The 25,603-nt window shown below is 42.5% G+C and overlaps 1 protein-coding gene across 5 annotated transcripts in view; it reads left to right on the forward strand.

Annotated features, from left to right (window-relative positions):
• The window catches only part of RBM33 (RNA binding motif protein 33), an 85,827-nt gene that overhangs the window by 50,905 nt on the left and 9,319 nt on the right, over nt 1–25,603 (forward strand). For 3 of the 5 annotated variants that reach the window (XM_053359128.1, XM_053359129.1, XM_053359127.1), the window contains exons 16-17: nt 17,480–17,680; nt 18,495–18,683. In XM_053359128.1, the coding sequence (XP_053215103.1) occupies nt 17,480–17,680; nt 18,495–18,683 (390 nt within the window). Of the gene's footprint in view, nt 1–7,600; nt 8,019–17,479; nt 17,681–18,494; nt 18,858–25,603 lie in introns of those variants that run through there. The other 2 variants (XM_053359126.1, XM_053359130.1) reach the window with 2 other exon arrangements.

Here is a 25,603-nt window from a genome sequence, read left to right on the forward strand (position 1 = left end):
ATAAAGACTAAGTAGAACTGAGCTAAGGGTTTATTTTGTTTATGTGTGTATCACATGCTGAACAGAAAAAATGAGACTCTGTAGCGCAGTCCTTTTCATAGCAAACAAGATTTCTTCTCCACTCGCAGACAGGATTTGCCAAACAGCCTACTGGCCAAAACAAGTTATCTGATCCTATTGCAGAAATATTCTTTGGGATATATTTGAGGCATTATTTAGTGCTGAGCCTTTAGTAAAGGCTCATCCAGTTTTGTGGAGTTGGACAGCATTGGAAATAACTTAAGGAGTGAGCTGAAATTAGTTTAGTTTGTTTCATGCAGTGGTGTTGTTTTTCTTCCAGAAAAATAATTAGCTCTATTTTCCCACCCATTTTAACCACTATGGTTAAATTGTTAGGATTCAGACTGAAATGGTTCAGAGTGCAGAGAAGTTGTTTTAAGATGTTCCTTATTAAGTACAGCTTAGTTGTAAGATCAGTTCAGCAGGGGAGTAAGAAGCCCAGAGAGGCTGTAGAATTTCCTTGGAAATTGTCCTGTGAAGGCTGGACAGGCATTTGAGGGACGGTTTATGTATGGAGGTTGAAATACAAAGAAGCTTTGTGCACAGGAGAGGCATCTGCCTGAAAGCAGTGCTTTCTTCGAAATGTTTTGCCGCAACATCTCCCACTGCTAAAGAGGCAAGTTGCTTTTTAAATTGCAGATTGGCATGCCTCCTTGGCAGTGTGAGATGCCGTGGCAAGAGCTTCAAAGAGAGCTCCAGCTGAGTGTGCATGGTCCTAGCCTTCACGTGCATAGAGCTGCTTTGGATTGAGGCCAATGCATCCTGCCTTAAAGTATCAAATGGGAATCTCTTCCAGCTCAGATTATAGTGATCCTTTGAGGAATCACTTTCGTTTACAAGATTTTGACAGGCTTATATTCTTTATCAATAGTAATAGCTAGGCAGTCTTAATTCCAACTGGTAAAAACTAAAGGATTGTTGAAATCATATGTACCAGTGCAAGAAGTCTCCACAATGAATTGTTGCAGTTATTCAGTGTAGCAGATATATACAATCTTTTTTCAACCACTTGCCTGGTGGCCATAGGCAACTAGAAATTTGACATAGGTGCATGAGGCTGCAGAAAGGAAATGGAATGTTCAGCCCCTCCTTTAGCAACATTCTGCATTTATTTGCTGGACAGCAGGGGGTTATTCACCTCTCCTCCTTCCATTGTGGGCAAGAACCCAGGGTTTGGCCCTTCTGCTGACAACCCACTATAGGGTTGTAGGGTAGGAAGCCCTCCGTTCCCCGCTTGACAGAGAAAGCAAGCAGGCTGCTGGCAGAGGCACGGAGTGCTTCATTCCTTCTCCAGCAGCCTGCTGGGTTTCTGTACTGGGTGCACAGGAAGTGAAGCTCCCTCTTATGCATCCATCATTGCAACTGAGAGAGCTGGCGGCAGAGTAGAGTACTCCTTCTCTCTGCCTTCTGGGTTTTTATGGTAGACCAGCGATGGCAAAGCCCACCACTTGCAGGCAGTTTTGAAGGGTGGTCAGGGCCACCAACCTACCAATCACCCAACCTCATAGGATTGCAAATTTAATGCCAGTGGATCAGCACAGACATCTCTCTTATCTTAGCGCTGTCCCACAGTTCTAAGATTGGAGATAGGCCTCTGCATGTCCTTTGGGGGTAAAAGTTAGAAGCAGATGCTTATCTTCAATCTTAATGTTAAGAATCACAGTGCCACACTTATCTCTGATCTTAAATACAGTGGAACTATAACACTGAGATCAGAAATAAGAGATTGGGAAAGCCCAGGTGGGCATGGTTTGCCCAAAATGGCTTCCTGGGCCAAATTTAGAGGTGGGCCTAATTAAGCTCATGGGCTGGAGGTTTCCAACTGCTGTGCTTAGTTACTCAGCAGGTGAAACTCCTACATTTCTTGCGTGGGCACACGGGAAGCTGGGGGTAGATCTAGAACAATTGATGCCTCTGCTGACAACCTGTTGGATCCGCAGAAAGGAGGATCACCACTTAGTCGTCCAGCACAGAAGCACAGCAGGTTGATGGTGGAGCCTTGACATGCAGGACAGACTTTGCTTCCTGCATAACTAGCATAGAAACACCATAGACTATTGGAAAAGGGGCAGAGTGATCTGACCATTTACCATGACTTCACAGAGGACTCAGCATAGAAACAAGTGAGTTGATGGAGTGGGAAGAGAGTGCTCATTTCTAGTTAGTACAGTGTTTTGCTAGTCTGTTTTTTTAGTCACAAGAGAGGCTGGGAAAGGAAGAATGGGGTGCTTTGCTTATTCTCCACCAGCTACTCTTGTGAGTAAAAAGCAGGTGAGTGCAGGATATTGCCAGGACTAATTTATCAGGCTAGGTATATTTGGGTGATATATTTTCTCTTGTTGCAATACACAGACATATTTCACGCTGCAGAGTTCCTAAGGGACTTGCTGTATCTTCCTCTAAACTTCTAAATAGGGGTGAGCCAATTTTCCAGTGCCGGCAGGTGTATAGCTACATTCCTTTGTACAGAAAATTGCTACTAAGCATGAAAACTCAGATCAAGATGCTTGATTAAATTTTCAATAGTTTGTCAGAAAGTTACAACCATGGTACTTTGTTCCACATGCTGCACAGAGAAAAGGGGAGTTATTGGCAGCAAGGGAGACAGTCTGGACAATTTTGCTAGTCTAAGCTTACACAAAGATTAAGTCTGTCAGAGCCCTCTGTAAGGTAGACATCCCAAATCCTGCTGAATGTCTAGTTCTGAGTCCTGCCTAGAGCATGTTTTGGTAATTCTCCTTTGAGGCATCTATGTATTCTTCTTTTGGGTCAAGGTTTTGAATGTAAGTGTTCCATCAAAATCTGAACTCATCTAGGTCAGCTATATCATGTTCTGGCTGAACAGTATATTGATCTTCTGGTATTGCAGCTCTTTCTGAAAGTGTTGAGAACTACCAGCCTGTTGAAGACGTGTTTCCATTTTTGCTTTTGTTCAAACTCATTGACAAGAATATTGATGTTGGTGCTTTCAGCACAGCTGTGCCATTGCATGTTATTGCAAAGCCAACTGCAGCATTTGCTGGACATTGTGATCTTTAATCCATTGTTTTCAGAAGTTTGAAGAAAAGTCATAATTCTTCAGCTATCTTCTCCTTTAGAAGTGTATTATGAAAGCACTACCCTTCTCCCATTTGTTCATGAAACATATCATTTATATCAGCTTCCCTATTTTTCACACAGAAAACCTATGTATAAGGTGGTAGATTGGCATGCAACATATAAACAGTTGGGGTGCCCAGATATTCATGGGAAATGACCATTCAGCTCACCAAAGCTTCCTATTATGTAGCACAGGAGTGGGGATCCCCGAGTTATGGGTTTAATTAAGCTGGGAACAGATCCCAGTTTGGCCCATAAGGCTGTTTTCTCCAAACCACTTGCCCCAGTCGCACACTTGACATCATATGTGATATCAGGTGAAGGACGGGTGAAGATGCTACTGATTGGCAGTTAGAGCAAGCCAGTTGGGGTTGGCTGCACTACTGAGTTCCCACTGGGTAACTAGCTAGCCAATCCTTGAATGGGCTTGCAAAGAGTCCTGCTCAGCACTCTGAATTGCCAATGATCAGCTGATCAGTGGTACAAAGCACTCCATCACCATTGTGACATTAGGTGATTAACAGGTGGTGTTCCCACTCACCTGTCAAATTTGGCCTGTGCAGGGTAGGGGAGATAAGGATCTGGCCTGCTACGTAATTCCAGTTCCCTAGGGTTCCTTTACCTTTTACCTTTACCCCTGTTGTAGCAAATGAGAATGAGACAAAACACAAGTGTATGTAATCCCACCTGTGCTTGCTGTTCTCTGTAACCATATTCTCTATGTAGGAATTTTCTTATTTCAAGCTGCCTTTATGCTGTGGTTAGGGATACGTGTTCCCTGCAAGTCAAAAGTCAGTTTTCTGCCTTGAGAAAAGAACTATTATGCAAATAGCACACATGGCAGGAATCCTGATCACTTACTCATTGATCTGCAGGTTGCTTTGAACATTTCAAACAGAAATATTGAAATGGAGAACCTCTTTCCTTACTGCATTTTTGGCCCAAAGAAGACTGTACCATGGAAGTTGAGCACAAAATATATACTTACATTTACATTTTTACACTGTGTATTAGAAGTTTTTTTAAAAAAGAGGGCTGCAGTGTTTGATCAAATAGGTTCATCTATTAACCTTCCAGACCATTAAAAAAGTACCCCTGATTAATTAGGTGCCATTTTAGAAGAGAGAGCCCCCCCCTCCCCTAAACTGGTACCTGCCATTTTGCTCCCCTCTTCTCTATTCTCTGTCCTTGTGGACATCAGATGGAGAGATGTTGATGGAGACTTGCAGATCCTTGGGGTGCCAGCACCTTTGTCTCTGGAGGGTGTTGGTGTGGCAAGGAAAAAAGATTATTCTACCCCACCACCAAGAGACCACATTATTCTACCCCACCACCAAGACACTGGGCACATCTGCTCCAGTTCTGCAGATTTGCTGTGGAGTGAGCTCCACTGAAATCAGTAAACCTTACTTCTGGATAGGTTGTTTCAGACAACATCATGTTCTCTCCCTCAGAATTGTTGGTTCTGTGCATTTTCAGATTTATACAAACTTGATGAAAACTTGTATGATCATTAACAAACTACTTTGTTTTGTCTAGGTAATGAATACTCATATAAGCTACCATATAAAATAATAAGAATTCTAAATTGTTGTAAGCCACCTTGAGTAGGTTTTTTTTGTATAGGGTTGGACATAGCTGTCAGTATACATAAAACATACATAATATATTGACTTAGCAGAGCACAAATAAATTTAAAAGCATAATTAATCTTAGCAAACTCATGCTGTCATTCACATTGGAATTTTTTTTAATACATCGTGACATCAGTGACACAACATGGGCACTTTCAGATTGACTTTTGACACACAAGATTTGCTAACACTTGCTAAGAATATGGTGGGATAACACTGGGATAAGTTTACGCTAGGAAGTCAACCTCCTAACTCACTGTTGGTTGCTCAGAACAATGCTTCTGCTTTGCCTCTGCTTCTTGGGTGCATATATCAATGTTATAGTAAAAGCTCTCTCAGAAATATCTTTGTGTGTCTCATCCTCTTTGTCTGGCTTACATTGAAGTTTCCAGAGTAACCATAAATTTAAGAGAATTTTAGAAATTGTGTTAAATTTGCATTCATACTACTACTTGTTGATTTGATAAATAAGAAACTATGCTCTTCAGTTGCTGTGACTCATTCTTCAGAGGAGTGTTCATATCATGTCATTTGCCTTTTGGGCTGGCAACAGGTTTGTAGTAGGAAGTCTTTGCCAAGGAGGAAGATTTTAGATAATGGCCATTCAGAACTGGGCTACTATTTGGCTGAACAGCTGCTATGACTCGCTGCTTTTGCTGCTTCGTTTTCAAGCTTGTTGCGTTGTCTGCTAAGGACTGCTTTTGGTCTTCAGTGCTAGCTGTATTATTTTGGGGCCTCTTTGGTAAGGTCTTCTCAGTAGGGAACCCCCCCCCCTTAATCTAGCAGGTGTAGAGTATGCAACCCAGGAATTCTCTCATGACCTCTGAACTTCTTGGTTGCAAAGTGAGAGTGGCAATATTTTTGGACTGGTGAGCCCTTTGGATGTATTCAGGGCTAGGGTAAAGCCCAGCCTCATCACTCGGGAGTTACCAGTGCTTTGTCTGCATCATAGCTTTAATTGCATTCTGTACCTGGTCTGCAGTGGATATTTTTTCAGAGCTGGGTTGTGCTGTTGGATTCCCTCCCCCCCCCCCACCATTGTACTAAATGATTTTTGAGCTGAATGTTTAGGTGGGTATTAAAATAGGTGAAATAGACAATGCACCCAGACATGAATGCACCCATACATAAATCACTATGCAAGTAAAAAACTAACATGTGGGCTGTGCTAGAAACTTTCTCCCTGATGTGCATTTATATATTATTTATATTTATATATTTATATTATTTATATTTGGGTTTCAGTAGGAGGGAACATTCAACAATAGATATCCCCCACCTGCAGTCTGAATTCTTGTCAGACACTTTTCCCATCTCATTCTACTGTCTTTCTGGATTGGGCCCAAGTCCCACTGAAACCCATAAAAGTAGTTAAATGCAATGGGGCTCAAATGAATAGTATTTAACGGAGCCTAGTCTTGTCAAACCTTTGCCTCTGTCTCTCAGCCCCCTACTTTCCAGACCCTCTGACTAAACACCCTTAGGCTCAGTATCCGCTTGCCCCCTTCCTTCTGCTTTCATTGTGCTGTTATTCTGTCCGCAGACTATTTTTCCCTTTCAGCCATACTGGCCTTTCCTTTAAACTTAGAGTAGTTGTAATGTGTACTACTGGCATCTTCCTTTGGAGCAGCACTTGACAGAAAAGGGCTTCACACGATTTGCACACAAGTGACAGCACAACACAATGATATATTAGCAATTTTTATTATACCTTTCTTCCAAGGGACTCTGGGTGCCTGGTCTTTCTTTTTCCCGCAGTCCCCAATTTTATCCTTGCAGCATCCCTGGGGAGAGAGAAAGTGACTGGCCTTAGGTGAGCTTCATGACTTAGTAGGGATTTGAACATGCATGTCTCTGGTCCTAGTCCAACACTCCAACCTCTACATCACACTAACTCTTTGATCACCTTGTCACTGAAATCCCTTTTGTACATGCAGATGACCTTTATTCTCTGTCTGGCTTCGCCCCTGAATCCCCATAAATGCATCCTCATAAATCATGAAAATGGTAAATCTAGTGCCCGCTTAACATTTTTTTTCAGCGATACTAAAGCACAACACATGCAAAAGGAAGCACTTGTGACAAGCTTGTGCTACAGAATTGAACCCCACATGGGCAAATGGGGGATCTTGTAGAAATAGGTCACTGCAAGAGAGAAAGACACTAACTGGCAGAAGCTTTGACGTTTGGGGGTGAGAGCTGATCCCAGGGAATTACTCCAGCCATTATGCAGTTCCTTGCCCCTTCCTTGAACTAGGTGGACTGACGCTATTAATAATTATTTCTTCCTCTGCTTCTTAAACTTAAAGGATCATGTATGGAAGAGGAAGCTTCTATCATCACAGTTGCCTAGACGTGATGGCAGTTAAGGGGTTTGAAGGGCATATTTTTACATTGATCTCCCCAGTACAATTGTAACACATAGAAACATAAAAATATATTAAATGTTAACACTAGTATTTGTTCCTGAGATCAAATATAAATGCATCGTGGACTAGTGATGGCTGACTTATGGGCGGTTCTTCTAGTATTTCCTTCACTATAAATAGATCCATTAGCCTGTGGAATAGCAAGCACTAAGATTTGAGGTTATTGTACTAATTGTGACAGTATAAACTAGTATGGCGGAGTAGTGATGACGGTCTTATGAAGCAGGTTTGTGGTTATTGTCCCTATATTCCTTTTTGGTGATGGAATTTCATGTGTACATGTTGGATGATACCCATTGACTACTGTGGAATTACATAATGCTTAACATTAACTGCTGTTCAACCATCTTATGTTGTTGTTGGGTGATTTCTCCTTAGCGAAAGACTGACCTCCCTTGCTCAGAGTGATATGTCTAGTCCTCTGTCGTCTGAAAATGCTGAGTCTTATACTGGACCAAGAAACACACCTTAGTCTCTGTGGAGAACTGCACTAGTGGGTCTTTCATATATGGAAACTCTGCTTTGTTTTATGTAATTGTTGCAACTGTTGGTAGTCATAGTGTCTCCAAAGGCTGAAACAGCACAACTGTTCATTCTACTCTACATGAGCTATGGCATTTATACCAGGAGTGGAAGAGGTGGGGGAATAGGGGGGAGGGAGAGAAAATTTTGCTTCAGTTGGGAAGCAAGCATTGCTCTCTAAAAACGAGAACTGTTCAAAAAAGTTTAATTATTGTATACTTTTGGTTTTTTGCATCTGTATTGCTCATCTCATGCAATAAAAATGTTTAAATAATGTGTACTTTTATAGCCCTTTTATTGTGATCTCATAGATCATAACATCGGTTCTATTATATGGAAATCCACAACAATATTGGAGACAACTCACATTTCTGTTAGTGAGGGCAGGACTACAGCTTAGCTGTGATTTCATTCAGACTCTGTGTTTTGCAAATTGTACTCAGGACCTACCTTGCTTTCATTAATTGAAACTGTGCTACTTAAGAACTTCAAGGTATTTTTCATCTCCTACTACTGTAAGTATAGGTAGCACAATCCTACCCAAGCCCCGTGCTGTTTACTTCAGAGGGCTTCCATGGTCTTGCCCACTCATACCTCTCCACGCATACATTCCTGCCAGAACTTTGGTCCCCCAGCTGTGCCATCCAATGTCTGTTCCCTCAAAAGACTTTCCTTTTGTCCCTTGCTGCCCTGCATGCTTGGTATTACCTCCCAGAACACCTGCAGTTTCCTGCCCCCAAACCCCTCTTCAAAATCCACCTGCCCTGTAAATCATTTGGCACAGTCCCTTGATTCCCATGCCTTGCCAGTGTGGTGTAGTGGTTAAGAGCGGTAGTCACGTAATCTGGGTAACCGGGTTCGCGTCCCCGCTCCTCCACATGCAGCTGCTGGGTGACCTTGGGCCAGTCATACTTCTTTGAAGTCTCTCAGCCCCACTCACCTCACAGAGTGTTTGTTGTGGGGGAGGAAGGGAAAGGAGAATGTTAGCCGCTTTGAGACTCCTTAAAGGGAGTGAAAGGCGGGATATCAAATCCAAACTCTTCTTCTTCTTCTTCTTGCTGTAGCTCTGCCTGTAGCTAAAAGTGTTCATTGGTTCCCTAATTACCCTTCCTCCCCTCCCCGCCCTCACTCTGTTTCCTGAGTCAAATTTCAGAAGGTAGCCTCCTCAGGGCAGGGAACTGACCTTTCGCAGTCCGTAAAGCGTTATGGCACACTGATAGTACTACTGCATAGATCAATCAATAGCAATTGCAAGGAGAACAAATTTTGTTCCATAAAATGGACCAACTTCTTAGAGAAAGTACAGTGGTACCTTGGTTTACAACCATAATATGTTCCGGAGGTCTGTTTGTAAACCAAAACAGGTTGTAACCCAAGGCGCGCTTTCGCCAATGGGGCCTCCAAAAAACTTTTGTTTGGAATCCCCCCCCCCCAAGGGTTGTAATCCAAAAAAAGGTTGCACACCGGGACACGCACTTCCGGGTTTGACGTGTTTGTAATCCAAAACGTATGCAAACCTAGGTACCACTGTAGTAATGCTACACTTGAAACAAGTAGAGAGATGGCTTCTTTAAAGTACAGTGGCCCATTATTAGGATAGGCCATTGAAAAGGGTAATACTGAAACCATACATCATCTCAGTTTCCTCCTCCCCCCCCCACTCCCCAGGTATTTTCATCTCCATAAACTTGAGAGAGTGTGTGTATGGAATAAAATAAAATCTCAAGTGGGCGGGCACTTCAGTGTTGGGAAATGCCTTGTGGGCTAGAGGGCTATAGATTACTGGCACCTTTTGTTTGGGCTGAATTAACCATCCTGCTGCATAACCTACAGTAGGGTCTCTGCCCAGTTGTCTTTCTTGCTATGAGTAGTTACCTCAGTAGCCAGGTGAGGAGATCTCCTGCCTAGAAATTTCATGCAACTCCAAGGCATAGCAGCTGCTCCATCATCACAGGAAAGGAAATCAGAGTCTATCCTGGTCCCAGCTGGAAAACACCTCAGAATACTTAGGAGACTTGCCTGGTATGAAGATACAAGAAACCAGAAGAGGTTGGGAAAGATGGCAGAGCAGAGATGGGAAAGGCTGGCTACATTTTTGGTATCCTTTTTAGAAATGCATTTGTGATTGCATGCCAAGCATTTAAGTCACAACTGATTTGTCATGTTTTTTGGGGAGGAAACCAACCCCGTACCCAACCTCAGCTTTAAATTATGTGTTCAAATATAGCTGCTGACTTCCTAGCCTTTGCTAAACATTTACATCTCAGCAAAGTTGGTTAGAAACAGATTCTAGAATTGTACTTCTTTTTTGCTTCCTGCATAGTATAATTTGCTAACTTTTTTAGTTAAGAGGAAGTGTCTGTCATCATAACTTCTGAACCACAGACGCTTAGCCATTTCATTTTGCCCTCACAGAAGTCGTAGTGTGTGTATCCCCACCACCACCACCGTTCCAGTTGGAGTTTTATTATTTTTTACCATACAACCATACATAATCCGTTTCCCAAGGCAAATGTAAACTGTTGTTGAGACTCTGAAGGTATGAATATTTCTCAGTGACAGTTCTCAGTGTTCATCGAATTATGAGTTCATTGTTTCAGTTATAAAAATAAGATGCTGAGTTATGTATTAAGAAATCATCGCTTCATTAGCTCTCCCCATTCCTTTATATACAGATTCTTGGGGTGCATGACATATATTGCAAGCAAAATACGAGGCAAACCTTATCACCCATTTTTTGTGCAATCAAGGTATTGCAGGGGTTTGGGTCATCATTATTCTGCCCATTATGTTGCTAGATAGAAACTAGTGAATTTGGTCATTTTTAACTTAACATTTCACTTGTCACTAACACATGCATGTTTGTGTTTTATAAATTACAGTCATACCTTGGGTTACAGATGCTTCAGGTTGTGGTTTTTTTTGGGTTACGGATGCGCTGAAACCCAGAAGTACCAGAACGGGTTACTTCCGGGTTTTGGCAGTCGCACATCTGCAGAAGCACTAAATCGCACTTTGCACATGCACAGAAGCACCGAATCGCAACCCGCGCATGTGCAGATGTGATGCTGCAGGTTGTGAACGTGCCTTCCGCACAGATTACGTTCACAACCCAAGCGTCCACTGTACTGTGTTTTGTGTTGCTAAACATTTAAAGTCCTCCTAAGGCAAGATAACATATTGTAGCAAGGACCATCTTTGTGGTTTTCACAGCTCATCAGTGTATATCTGTAACCTCTGAAGGGCATGTTTTTCAAATAACATGAATTCTCTTCAGAAAGGAAAAATATGGATGATTGTGCTGGAAATACCAGTAACATGTGTAGAACAGTCTGTATAGCACCTTTGTGCATTCATGTAAGTGCCCTGAGCAGCACTGGGCTTTGTGTGCATGGTGTTGCTCACAGCACACAAGTACATCAACAACAAAACATTAATTTCCAGTAGTATGCTTAAATTGAATGCTATTGTGAACATTACCAGAAAATAGAAAAGAAAAAGAACTCACTCTATCTTTTCCTGCTTCTATCTTCTCCTGCTTCTGCCATCCTGTAGAAAATAAGAATTGTGAGTGTATGTGAGCCCAGGTAATGTATGGAATACATGAGTCTTGCTAGCGCATTCCCCATAGGTGTTCTAGGGGCATTGCCATGAAAAATAAACCGGAAAACCAATATAATTCAAATAATTGAATGTTGTAACCCACCACATGTATACAGCACAACCACAGCACACATGCATTTTACTTGTGTGAGTTCAGTCATATGTGCTTGGCTCTGGTGGTGGTGGCCTTTCCGGTGATGGTTGCAGCAGAGGAGATGGCTCCAAAACAAGCAGGGAAGCAACTTATACAAGCAGACAGAAGAAGAAAGCTGCAGGAGAGAGGAGACACTGAGAGCTGCAGGCAGAAGAAAAAAGCTGGAATGGAGCCGCAGCTCCTGTCTCCCTCTGCATTTAGACCTCTTAGGAACTGGATATCATGACCATGTCCCCATATAAACTTGGGTTTGTTTATTATTTATTTTATAAAATTCATACGCTGATTGCAACCCCTCGCCAAGTTGCAATCTCTTCCCCGGCCCGGGCAGTAAAAATAAGCATATGCTGTCCGTTTCTAAGACTTTGGTCTCTAAACTTTTTAATTTTTAGTGTTCTTTGCGGTGGTGCTCCTCTGCTGATTGAAGACACAATGATACAGTGGAAGCTTCTGTCAGCAGAATGGGAAGGGAGATTATACTTGCTGATGCCCCCCACCAAAAAAATCTGCTCCAGAGGCTTTTGTGGGGGATGGGGGAGCTTTGAAACAGCATGGACAGTGGCATGGGAGAGGGGGAATCAAAGGAAATGGTTTACCTTTCTGTTCTTCTGATGGAAACCTTCACTGGACAAAAGCACTTCCTGTTAGTGGAAGGACACAATTGGACACAGTTTGATTCACTGTACGATTACAGTCATATCTCAGATTACAGACACTTCAGGTTGCACGTTTTCGGGTTACGCACCACACTGAACCCGGAAGTACCAGAACGGGTTACTTCCAGGTTTCGGCACTAGCACATGCACAGAAGCGCTAAATCATGCTTTGCGCATGTGCAGAAGCACCGAATCGCAACCAGCACGTGTGCAGATGCGGCACTGCGGGTTGCGAACGTGCCTCCCGCACAGATCACATTCGCAACCCAAGCGTCCACTGTAGTTCCTTTTGCAAATTAAGCAGTCAAACAGGAGACCAAGATTCAATGCTATATGCAAAGTTATTGAGGGCGGACATACAACTTCACTTCTACCCAGAACTTCCATTCGGTTTTTAATTCCATCTTCCGTACCCCATTTAACTGAATATCTAAGGACAAGTCCACTTGAGCATACGGCCCCATTTCATGCCAGTGTTGCTATTATAGAGCTGCCAGTTGGTAAATATAGTTGCTAATGAACTTGCTCAACAAGTTGGTTTTAGAGTATTTTACCCCTCGGTAAGAGAGAGAGAGAGCACAAAGGCTGAAAAATGGACGTTTTTAAATGTTTATAAAAAGACTGTTGTTGAAAAAGGACTTTTTCTCTCAACGCGGGCATTTGAGAGTCCTGGGGTGCAAGGTTTCCTGTCCGCTCATCTTCACAAAATACGTCTGCAGAGCAGTTTTTTGCTGCCTGTGTCCCTACAATGTGACACTTCACAAATCGACCCAAGTTTATTTCCTTTAAATGCTTTATCCGGCAAACACATCCCCCTCGCTGTTGGGTGATTTTTGAATTAGCTTTAGAAAAGATTACATGGATAAACACAGCATTGTCGTCGTTAATAGAAACCTGTGCAGTGAGGTCTATGGGCTGTAAGATCGGTAACAGTGCCAATGACAGTGAAGTATGGCCTTATCGAAAGGAGAATTCATAAGAGGCTGCCCTGGGACACTCCACTACTGTCCTTCTGTGTATCCTTACAATGTTATCTGTCCTCTCAGTACGGAGTATCAAATGTCTGTCATGAGTATAGAAATTAATTTAATGTCACCTGAAGACATGCAATTAATCTTTTGGAGGTTTTCATAATACCTTTACAGAAAGAGTTGCCAGTTTGGCGGATTTGGATTTTGGGTTTTAGTCAAAGATAAGGAAAATTAATTTTTCATCAGGGTTAATACAAGCTAGAAGGGCCACAAAGGCTGAGAGAGATGGTTGGGGAATTTGTCAAGTGTTGTCACTCTGGAATAATGCTGCTTAACGCCTGATAGGTGTAATCAAGAGTTGAGATTTCTATAGAAGGGGATTAATCAATTTGCTCACTACAGAATGCTTGCTGGTGATATCGCTCATTCGTGGGGTTTTAAGAATTAAAATAAGATTTGATCTGTCAAATTGCAAGAAGCTCTGACAGTATCAATGGGGCAGTTTTTTATCAGGACATCCTCGAAGCATTTGTTATAAATAAATTTGTCTGGCTAATATTGGTGGCAAACAAACTTCATCTTCATTGTGAAACTGTCAGGGTATCCGTGATAGAGTGCACAGCATACAAAATTCTGGCACTCCTTCAAAGGTCTTATTTATTAAAGAATGCATGTTCTTTACAATAATGCGTGGTCTCTTAAGTTTCTGGAGGTAATTAGTTTAGATTTCTGCAAATAAACCATTGATCTAGAGATGGTTGGACCTCATTCTTTTATGTTCTTTCTTGTACAATCCAGTTGGATTTCAAGGTAGCTTCCAAGTTGCAAATGACAATAGAAAGTTAATACAGTGGTACCTTGGTTTGCATATGTCTTGGTTTGCATACGTTTTGGATTACAAACACGTCAAACCCAGACAGTGGCGTAGCGTGGGGGGTGCAGGGGGGGCCGGCCGCACCGGGCGCAACATCTGGGGTTAGGGCAAATCCAATGGTTAGGGGGCGCAAATCCACGGGTTAGGGGGCGCAAATTACTTGCCTTGCCCCGGGTGCTGACAACCCACGCTACGCCACTGAACCCAGAAGTGCTTGTCCCGGTTTGCAACCTTTTTTTGGATTACAACCCCTTTTTTTACGAACAAATTTTTTGGGAGGCCCCAAAAGTCTGCCTTGGGTTACAACCTGTTTTGGTATACAAACAGACCTCCGAAACGGATTATGGTTGTAAACCAAGGTACCACTGTACCACATAAGTGCAATATTAAGCTATATGTCAGTGTATAATACCTTTAGTTTAGGAATGTCTTATACCCATCACTGAAAATTGGCAAGGATCGTGGGTTTTTTTGTTTTTGTCACAAATTACTTGTGATACAATACTGTTTTATATAATAATGGGATGAAAGCATATTTCTTGACTTCTCTTTGTTTGCATTTTAAATCTGTAGGATCTGGTATTTTGTGGATCAACAGTTTAAGAATTGACTGTGACTAGAGTGCTTGCCCTTTTAACTGTATTGTCTCACACCTAATCCTGTTCTTCGTTTATCACTTTGCATATGAAGAATAAGAATATATTAAAGGACATCTGAAAATACTGGTCTTGATTCAAAATGAAAGTTGGCTTTCAGCAAATCTACCAAAATAGTGCTAATGTATTACTTGGTTATTGGCTCAGTTCTAAGGCTTGCTCTGTGGGCAGATAATTGTTGAGGATGGGAACTATCTGGTTCTATGCAAATGCAGCCTTGGCACTGCCGTTGCCAGAGGCTACACAAAACATGTTAATATACTAGTAAAGGCTCAAGTAAGTGAAAGGCTAAGTAGAAGTTTGAAGTCTACTTGGCAGAGTTAAATGTACATAAACATAACTCTTAGAACTGCCTTGAGACCTCCGGGTATAGGGCGGTATATAAACTCAATAAATCATCATCACAATCATCATTAGAAAGGTTTGCATCCCCTCTAGGACAACTCTGGTTTTAATTGATTCCCAAAATTTGGAATGATATTTTAATCTACATGCAACAGAATGACACCCTTCTCAAGTAGTTCTTTTGGTGGATTCACCTAGCTTGGACTTGATGACAGATGGATTTCTGTGAAGCATCTAGTGCCATGGCAAAAAAGATTTGCACACACCATGATTAGAAAATAATAGATGTTTGGATAGTCCAACATCCTGCTTCCACCAGTGGCAATTCAGATGCCCCTGGACGTCTCAAAAGCAGAGTACAACCCCCCCACCCAGCTGTGTGTCCTGCAATATTTGGTGCTCAGTATGCCCCTGAACCTGGCTAGTAGTCATTGATTTCCCTTAAACTTGCCTAAACTCCTTTAAAAGCCAGCAAAGCTAGTGGTTATCACTAATCCTGTAGGAGTGAATTCTGTTAGGTATTGTTTGACTTCATTTTGCCTGACCTGAATCAACAGCCATTCGGTTTTATTGGACATCTGAATTCTTCTGTTTTGAATGGAGTGGAATTCTCTAGCCACTTTCTCCATAATTTGCAGCTTTATAAGCCACCATCATGTCTCACCTTTTGTAAACTAAAAAGTCACAAAAGCTTTTAGCCTTTCCTTATAGGAAAAACATTACAGCCCACTTAATCTTAAATTGCTTTCTTTTTTAAAAGCAATATTTTCTTTTCTTTTTGGGGGGTGGGGGTGGAACTTATTTAATTTATGATTACATATATTATTTATCTTAACTTAACTTATAAATATATAACACATAAAGAAATTTACATTTTGTAATATAAAACATATAGCATAACCAACATCATCCTATAACAATGCAGATTTGGGCTGCAAGTCTGGTAAGGATCTGGTCTGTGGAGCAAAAAAATGTTCCCCATTCCTGTTGTAGACAGTAAACATTGACCCAAGAGATAAGCAGCCCTTGTGCTGTCAGTTTTTGATATAGAAGTTGAAACAGTATCTGAAATTTCTACCCAGATTAAAACAGTTCAAACTCTCTTAACTGATATTACCACTCTAGTCTATCAAATCCCCTTTTGGCACTTAGAAATAACAATATAGACTTCAAGTTCTTATCTTGAGCTCTCTCATACTGATTGATCTTTGTATGATGGTAGATAATTTATTGTTTCTCAAAAAAAAACCAGTCTGATCAATATTTATATATATCAGAATGGTAGAATTATAATACTCAGCAGATAAAAATGGCAAATTTCCTAGCCCAGATGGTTTAATTAATTAATTTTCAGCCTTCTGGTATTGTAAATGGGGCTTCTAGGTTTTTCACCCCTGATACTCATTTGATTTTTTGGGATAAATATAATTTTCTGCCATAATTATTTCTCCTTTACAGAATCTACCTAATTGAGCAGCAAAATTTTTACTAAATTTCCCAAGTGAATTATGTGAACCATAAATACATGCAACATGATTTCCTTCCTCACCATTGTACCTTTAATCATAACTACCTTTTTAAATTTTAAATGTCCCCTTCTGCATTTGGGAACCTAAAATTGGCGAGTGTTACCCAGAGAAAGCAACAATAAGCCTAGATAGAGGAATATAGCCCAAGGAGCGTGCAGTAGGCAGCCCCCACTGTTATCAAACTAATCTGGCATGTGGATGCGATTCTGTTTTACCCATGCAAGTCACAGCTTAGATCAGGGACGGCCAGCTCCTAAGAGACAGCGATCTACTCACAGAATAAAAAACTGGCAGTGATCTACCCCTTTGGGGGGGGGGGTTCAGGTCAAGGTTGCTGAGCTTTTTTTAGAAATGAAAGAAAGTTCGGTTTTTTTAGGGGTTCAGGGAAAAGTTGCTGAGCTTTTTTTTAGGGGGAAAGGGGAAAAGTCACTCACCAAAAAATCTCTAAGGAAACAATCAGCCTCACGGCAAAAGCTCTGTCTTCTGTTCTGGAGCTCAGGCAACAATGGAGGGCGAGGGGGCGGGGCACAATTATATTTTTAACTGAGGAAAGGGAACCAGTGATCAACCACAATCTACCAAAACCTCCCGGGGATCTACCAGTAAATCACGATCGATCTGTTGGACATCCCTGGCTTAGATGTTCTCATATATTAGGCTTTGATTCATTTATACATGTAGAAGAACATTTGCATAGACCTTCTCCATTGTAGCTAGTAACCTGTCATCATGTCGGGGGGTGGGGGGGCACGGTGGTGGCTTTTTACCAACTCCCCATTTCATCATTCTATTTCCACTCGGCATAACCCAAAATTTCAAGCCAGTTTCTGTTTTTAGCAGAATATGGTACCTGTGCAGATTAATCACACTCAGCGCTGTAATAGCTTTGCAGAAAATGTGTGCTGTATTTTGCGGATCCTGAACCGGTGTGGTGTTGTTTCCCACAGGGTGGTGAGAACGTTGGCTTTTCTCACTCCGACCTGCCACATCACCGGCTACAGCAGCCCCTGGACCAAAGACATCAGCCTGTGCGGAAGGTCACGTTGACAAAAGGAACAATACAGCAACCACATCAGCACCAGCTGGCACAGATCCACTCACTTCCCCAGGGGCTGAAAAACATCCCGGGGATACATCAGGCAAAGAAGGTATGGGCTCACAATTTGTATGAAAATCACCTTTGCAATTGGTTTGAAAGAATAGCCAGAAATGAATTCCCACGGTTATTCAGATGCTGAACCAGTTAAAACATGCCAGTTGCCAGAGAAGGAAAGAAGAGAGAGTTGGTGTGTCAAATATTTGCAACTTTTTGTATTGTCATTTTAGTGTTAAAGTAGACTTATCACCAGAAACTGTCTCAATCTGCATGGTGTTTCTAAGGAGAACTTAACATGATCTTCGCCACAATGAACATCCATCATGTTAATAGAGAGCTCAGTTTCTCTGCTATGCAAACCTATAGAACTTTGTTACCATTTTGTGCATCAGGGTGTTGCCCTCTTAGCATTGGACTTGTCTTGCAGACTAGCTAAGCTTTGCAAGCTCTGAATTTGGACAGCTGATGGCACCCCTGGAAATCAGAAGGCCAGGGAGGCGAATGAAAACTGCTACGGCAAACCCCAGTTTCCAGGACGGTTGGGCAGTTATGAAAGCTCTTAAGGGAAACAGTGGCATAACCTTTCTGGTGCTGTTGCTTCCCCCCAGAGAGGAAATCCTTGTTACATTGACATGTCTCCATATTTGCACATTTATAGCACGCAGGGAGTCTGAACCATTTGGCTGTCAGTCCAATGAACAAGCTTGTGTGTGTAAAATTTGCCAACAGCAACATGACACCTTTTAATCGGTCTCCGCTTTCATCATCTCCTTCTAAGTGAATTACTAACTTACGCGTTACCTGTCAGATTCAGTTAGGCGAAAGCAAGTAAATAAAAAAATGCAGCTTACTTTTGTTCTTGGCAGGTCATTACGCACGGGAGAGGCAGAGGCATTGCGGGCCAGATGGGCCGAGGACGCTTGATGCCAAATAAACAGAATCTGCGAGTGGTAGAGTGCAAACCACAGCCCTGCATTGTGTCAGTTGAAGGGCTTTCTTCATCAACCACGGATGTCCAACTGAAAAACCTGCTGATGTCGGTAGGACCTATTCAGGTAAATCACCCTGGGCTTGTGTTACTTGTGCCAGAAATCTTTCATCTTACAAAGCTCAATGTCTTTGATGGGAGGACGACGAGGAGGAGGCTTTTAGCAGTTAATTACATATATTTAAAGATGCCTCTCCCCTCCCCCCCCCACACCCAGTGTGTCTGAAAGGAAAAGGCTTCTAGATAAAAGAATGATCTCAACTGTGATGCAGCAAACACAGTGTCGTTCATCTCAATGCAGTGTCACAAATGCCTTTCATGGTTGTTCCAGAGCTGCTCTTGCTAAGGGTTCAGCGTACTCGCAGGAAAATGCTGTGTCCTCAAAAAGTACAGAGAAAATAGTCTTTTAAGAGGGAAAATAGGGTGTTCAGACACATCTTTTGGCTGATGGTGGGCTCTGCTGTTTTACTAACTCCAGTATTTATCATGAGCAAGATTGAGCATTAACGAGAAACTTTTTGGATATGACGTCTTCCCTCACACCCACATGTGGCTAGATCATAAGTGGAACTTAGGTTTTACCGCTTCCCCACCACTTGAAGTAGACACCGAAACCAGGCGAGTCCTGTTGTTTGATTTGCAGCATAGCCTCTCAGCACGAACAGTGAAATTGCTAAAGAAAGTAGTTTCATCAGGCAGGGCTGAAGATGATCCTGCAAGGGATCTTTAAGATCAGATGTTCACCTACATGCCATGAGGGGAGCAGGAAAGAAGAGCACAAGGCTGGGTCCTGCTTTCAGTAAAGTCAGAATTCCCTTTACTGAAGAAAATGTCCCTCCACCCCCTCCATTTTATTCCCACTCTGCATCTCGCTGGTAGTCATATTGTCTCCCCGGAAAGGAATTCTTCCCAAGGTCAGATTAGGGAATGGAGAATTTGGTTGTGCCTTCCACAATTGCAAGTGGAACTGGGAGCAGAGCATTTGGCCAGTATTGGGGGGGGGTATGTTCAGATTGTTTCATAGAGGAGGAGGGTTTTTCCAACCTTACAGTGTAGTGTAGGAGAGCAGCAACTTCTTATTCTCCCCTTCCTTGTCTGTGGACTGAGCAAGATGTGCTAGCTAGCTACCCACTTGGCCGTCCAAGGAAGCAAGGAAATTAAGAAGGAATTGCTTTGTTGCACTATATCATCATATTTTTTGGGAGGGAAGAAAAGCAAAGCTCCCACCCCCCAAAATCAGGAGGGGTGGGGATAAATTTTCTTCATCTTCCTCAATCTCCAAACCCAGATAACAGCTCTGGTTGATACAAGGAGATCAGGAGTGTTCCTTACAGAAGATAGTTGTATAGAAAGGACCAGCTCTGTAGTTCTGAGGTGTTAAACTTCGTATTTTGTTGCAATGGAAAATGCTTCAATTTGCAGTTGTGATCACCCACTCCTGATACCTTGTTAATGGCATTCTGCCTCAGGATTGTGAAAGCACCACCCAAATAATCTTTGCTCACCTTGTACACACCTCAGGAAGTACATAGGGCTGATTCACACCCTGAATAGTTGCTATGGTTTGTACCTTCTGCCTCAACCCTATAGAAGTTCCTTTGCTGCCAGATGAAAAATTCTCCCAAACCTCATCAAGGTTTTGGGTGGAGCGATAATAAAATAACTTGTACTCCAGCACAGTTACAGATTCCAGCAATGCATTTCAAAATACAAACAGCTTCCCCTTTAAAAAATATTTTTGAAACCCATTGGGAACATGATCAATCCATACAGCTATTTCTTTTTGTGGTAAACTTTGTTATGGCCTTTTGCACAACTTTGCACAATTTACAGTGTGATCCTATGCATGTCTACTCAGACATTTTTCAGTGAATTAAATGGGACTATTCCCAGGTAAGTGTATTTAGGAGAGTAGACTTAAGGCAAAATAGCAAGTTTGCATTGTGATGGAGGAAAGTACGGGCAAAAAACCAGAATGGGGAACCTCTGGCCCTCCACGTATTGTTTGGGCTCCGCTCCCATCAGGCACAGCAAACATGACCAAATGTTTGCTGTCTTGCCAAATGCAAGGTGGTTCTTTTAGAAGTTTCAGAAGCAATACAAAACACAAGTGGGCGAGAAGATGATTTCGTTTCTAAACAGCAAGCAATATATACATACCAGGCATGCACTTCTATCTGCCACTTGGAAGTCCTCAAGAAGTGGCGAAGCGACTCCCCCAGGTGGCCTCAGTTTGCACGGCCCTGCGGCATGAACTTCCCCCAAAAAACTGCCCAAACCATGCCTCACTTTCCAATAACAATTTCCTCCCAGACTGATTAAGGCAGCTGGGGGGGGGGCGGGCTTCACCTCCTCCCAACTTATTAGGACATCAGAGAAGGTTCTCACACCTTCAAAAACTTAACAGCTGCAAAGGAGGGGGAAGGAACAGAGGCAGGAAGGGTAGCCATGTTAGAATCACCAACTCCTCAATATACATTTTGTCTTCCGGATGGATTTCCCCTACCCCAGCGGTCAGTAATGATGGACGTTTTAGTCCAGCAACACCACATGTTCCCCACACCAATGAATGAGTTCACCAGTTCATAGTGTCTGCTCATTTAACACTCTATCAGTGCAGTTTATAATGCAAAGTGTCTGGATAGATTTTTTCAAATCACATGGTTTTGCCCTAGGGAAATAATCTGCTACTACTCTCAGAATCCTCTGCTGTGTACTAAATTCCTTATAATGTTGAGGTAATATGACTGTTCCCCTTCTAATAGTCTGAAGTGGTAGGTTCTCATGGACCTCTCCACCTTAATCCGAAAGATGAGTACTGGCATAGCAGCCTGTTGTTGCAGTTTTGTGCTGACTCAATAAACTCCACCCCAGCCTTCCCCAACCGGATACTTTCAAGCCTTTTGAACTGCATCGGCTGGGAATTGGAGCCCAAATACCTGGGAGTGACCAGGTTGGGGAAGGTTCCTCTGCTCTGAAATATTAGTTACCTGTTGGCCATTTATATGTTCAAATGAATCTCTGGAATTCAAGGCTGACAGCTCTTTGCAGCAGCACTGCCAGGGAATATTATCAGGTTATCATCACAGTGTCAAGCTTGTGAAAACCACTCCTCCATTATTTGGAAACAGTATCCCCCCCCCCAATACAGTTATAAAACTAGCTTTGTTTCATGTTAAATATTCCACCTTTTCACTCCCTAAAATAACAACATATTGCTTAATATGATATGCTAGAGTAGAGAATATATTACACCATCATAGATAGATGCATTAATCATTGATTCTTTGTAAGTGGCTTAGTTATTTTTGCAAACTTTGTGTTGAAGTGTGTTTAAAGAGAAAGATGATTTTGACATGACAGGTGTCCTTTAAGAATGTAATTAAAGGTGACTGCTTGTGGCTTGAGGAAGGGGAGAAAAAGTGACTCTGCCTTTTTCAATGTGTCCCACATGGCATTCTTAGAGTGATGGCACAACCTAGTGCTCACTTAGGGTAATGTAAGGATTGTTTGTTTTAAAGTGAGCAGCTTGTAAATTAAAAATTGGTTTGAATCAAAATTGATGTATCACCACATGTTGTAGGGAACTTTAGGTTGGCATGAGAATAAGATTGCATATGAACTGATGAACAACCTTACTTTGGAGACGTCTACATTTCTTTGTATTCTGTGCAACAGTGAAGAGTCCCTCCATGTTTTACCTACACACACGCAAAATTCCTGTGTGTTTCTGCCTTTCCTATTTTGCCAAAGAGACAGATTTTCATCCTGAGTTGGTGTAGCCATGTTTTTATAGCTGCTTTCCACATCAGCTTTATGTTAGTCTCTCAACCTCTGTTCCCAACTATTCCCATTCCAGTTGGTTGTTAAAGAACTTTGTAACTAAAAACTAGTATAGTGGTACCTCAGGTTAAGTACTTAATTCGTTCCGGAGGTCCGTTCTTAACCTGAAACTGTTCTTAACCTGAAGCACCACTTTAGCTAATGGGGCCTCCCGCTGCTGCTGCCGCGCTGCCGGAGCACGATTTCTGTTCTTATCCTGAAGCAAAGTTCTTAACCTGAAGCACTATTTCTGGGTTAGCAGAGTCTGTAACCTGAAGCATATGTAACCTGAAGAGTATGTAACCCAAGGTACCACTGTACGTGACTTTTCTTTTTACCCTACTCCCTCCAAATCTTTTCCTTTTGTGTAGTGGCTTATAGATTCTAAACTCAACGGTGGGGAGTATCATATCTGCCCTGAAAGCCTTTTCTTGGTCCAAGTTCTTAGTAAAAATGCTTCAGATAAATAAGACTATTAAGATGGGCCAGAAGTTTGGGGTGGTGAATTCTGGCGATGCTGAGTGCCTTGTCACCTCCTGCATTTTATCCTTTGGTTTCCAGAATGCATTGAGCTAGGAGTAAACTGGTTGCAGTTGAGAGTGCAATCCACAAATAACCCAACTGGTCCTGTCCAACTGGAATATACAAAAAGTGCTTCTGACCACACGCAGAGTGTAGCCCGACATCTCCTACCCAAGTGAAAAAGGGGCTACACAGCAAGTGGCCTGGCATCCCTACAAACTTGAGTCTTTACACCTTACTTTTTAGAAATGGAAAAACTGTTCCTAGCTCCCTTGCAGGTTGCCTGGAACCAACTTAAAACACAGATTGCCTCATCTCCGCCCCCCCCCCAAGCATTGGTTGTTTGTTTGTTAATTAAATAAATTTTTATACCACCCTTCATCTGCAGATATCTGGGTGGTTCACAGTATAAAAATACAAGATAAAAACACAATTTCCATGTATTGGTGGACTCTATTTTTGCCCCACTCCTACACAAGGTTTGTGCTCAGTCCAGCAGGAATATTCAGTACCTGAACAAAATACCAGTATATCACGGTCTGGTTCACAGGCGGTAGAAGTCCCGGCTGAGGACAAGATAGCAGGGTGGGAGCAGGAACGAGAGTCCAGAAGCCAGGAGCCAGGAAGCCAAGAGTTCGAGGGTCAGAGAGCCGGGAGTCAAGAAGTCAAGGGTCCAAGGATCAAGAATCAAGGAGCCAAACGCAGCAAGGCAGGAAACATGTTGCTGTGGCAAAAAGCCAAAGGGAAATGCTGACCTTAGATCCCTTCCTGGCTTTTGCCACCAGGTGCTGTGAATTACCAATCGGCCTCACCTGTGCGGTCGCGCCTTGCCTCTTCAGAACAAACTTAGGAAGGCCCCAGTCCTGCAGAGTCCTACTGGTCACAGGGCCTGGCTCCTGCACGCACTCCTGACACAGTAAGCAAAATCCAACCTTAAGTCAATTCCAGTCCTTACAATAACTCTCCCTCTGCCTCTCTTTGAAATCAGCTCCTGAATATGATAGAAAGAATGACTGGGGGGTAATTTGGTGTGTGGAACTTTTGTTTTGTATTCTTGGACAGAAGCTCTTTGGGGTGGAGAAGCAATCGCTTGTTCTTGGCCTTCAACAGAAGACCAGGGCAGAGTGGGGCTTTTAAGGTTTTAAGATTGGATTATTAAGTATATAAGGCTCTAGGAATGTGTATGAATAAGCTAATACAATGGAACCAAGAGGGGGAGTGGAGGGAAGTCAATCGAGTTAAGATTTATGATCTGAATTGCTATGATTGACTTGATTTGATTTGTTTTGTTTTATACTGTTTTTATATTGTTGTGGGGGTTTTTTAATTTTGCTTTTTGAAAATTAATAAATTGTTATTTTTTTTAAAAAGGACAGAGTGGGGCTTTGGAAGAATGGTAGATCTACCAAGGCGGAAAGCGACAGCAGAGGTGGGCAGGACTAACAGTCAGAGGAGAGAATGTGGCCACCAATTTCTTTGGCTTAACCGGGGGCATCTCTTTCCACTCCAGCCTTTTCTGGATGCCTAGTATAGTTGCTGGAGTGCAGCCCCCCACTAGACATGCTGCCCACAACCAACCTTCTTCCATTGTGGCTGGTGCAGGGGAAACCATAGAAACCATGGGTGTTGCCTGCTTTGAGACTCAAGCCAGCTCCTATCTGCATTGCTCTGTCCTTCCATTCTGTCACACTACAGTAGGATATTCCTCATTCTTCTGTGGACATGAGGAGCGAAGACTTTACAATGCAGAAATTTCTGGGTCTGTGCACAGGATCCCTGAGGATCCTTCTCAGTCAGGGTCAGGCAATCCTGTAACAGGAGGGGTTATAGCTTGGTGGTAGAACACATGCTTTCCATGAAAAGGTTGCAAGTTCAACAAACAGGGAGAGCGAAGAGGTGAATACCATTGGTCTTAAGGCTGACCAGTGAAACTCCACACTGCACCCGTACCAGCAAAACCAGACGCCTTCATTTGTGCCACCTGCGATAAAACATGTATCTCCTGTTATTGGTCTCTACAGCCACAGCAGGCACTGTAACTCTCCAGCTATTTGACTTTATGCCTAAAGTCTCCTCAGGCAGACGGTTGCCAACAGAATAGGGCTGACCAGCTCCATGCCCATGATGATCCCAAGCAGCTGAAGGCCAAAGTTGGCTGGCCGTGCTAGTGTTTGAATGAATGTTTGAAATTGGCTTTATAGATGAAGGTTTCTGCTAAAAAGATGTACACAAATACTTAAAGCTGGAAAGAAACTTTAGGAGAAAACACTTCGAAGGGAAGCGTGCAATTCACAGGTAGCTGAAACCTACACCAGTGACTCTTGTGGAGTCATTTTGAAACACAGTGCTATACAGTGGTACCTCGGGTTAAGTACTTACAGTGGTACCTTGGGTTAAGTACTTAATTCGTTCCGGAGGTCCATTCTTAACCTGAAACTGTTCTTAACCTGAAGCACCACTTTAGCTAATGGGGCCTCCCGCTGCTGCCGCGCCGCCAGAGCACGATTTCTGTTCTCATCCTGAAGCAAAGTTCTTAACCTGAAGCACTATTTCTGGGTTAGCGGAGTCTGTAACCTGAAGCGTATGTAACTCGAGGTACCACTGTAATTCATTCCGGAGGTCCGTTCTTAACCTGTAACTGTT

This window comes from Podarcis raffonei, chromosome 12, assembly GCF_027172205.1.
Source record: "Podarcis raffonei isolate rPodRaf1 chromosome 12, rPodRaf1.pri, whole genome shotgun sequence".
Lineage (NCBI taxonomy): Eukaryota > Metazoa > Chordata > Lepidosauria > Squamata > Lacertidae > Podarcis > Podarcis raffonei.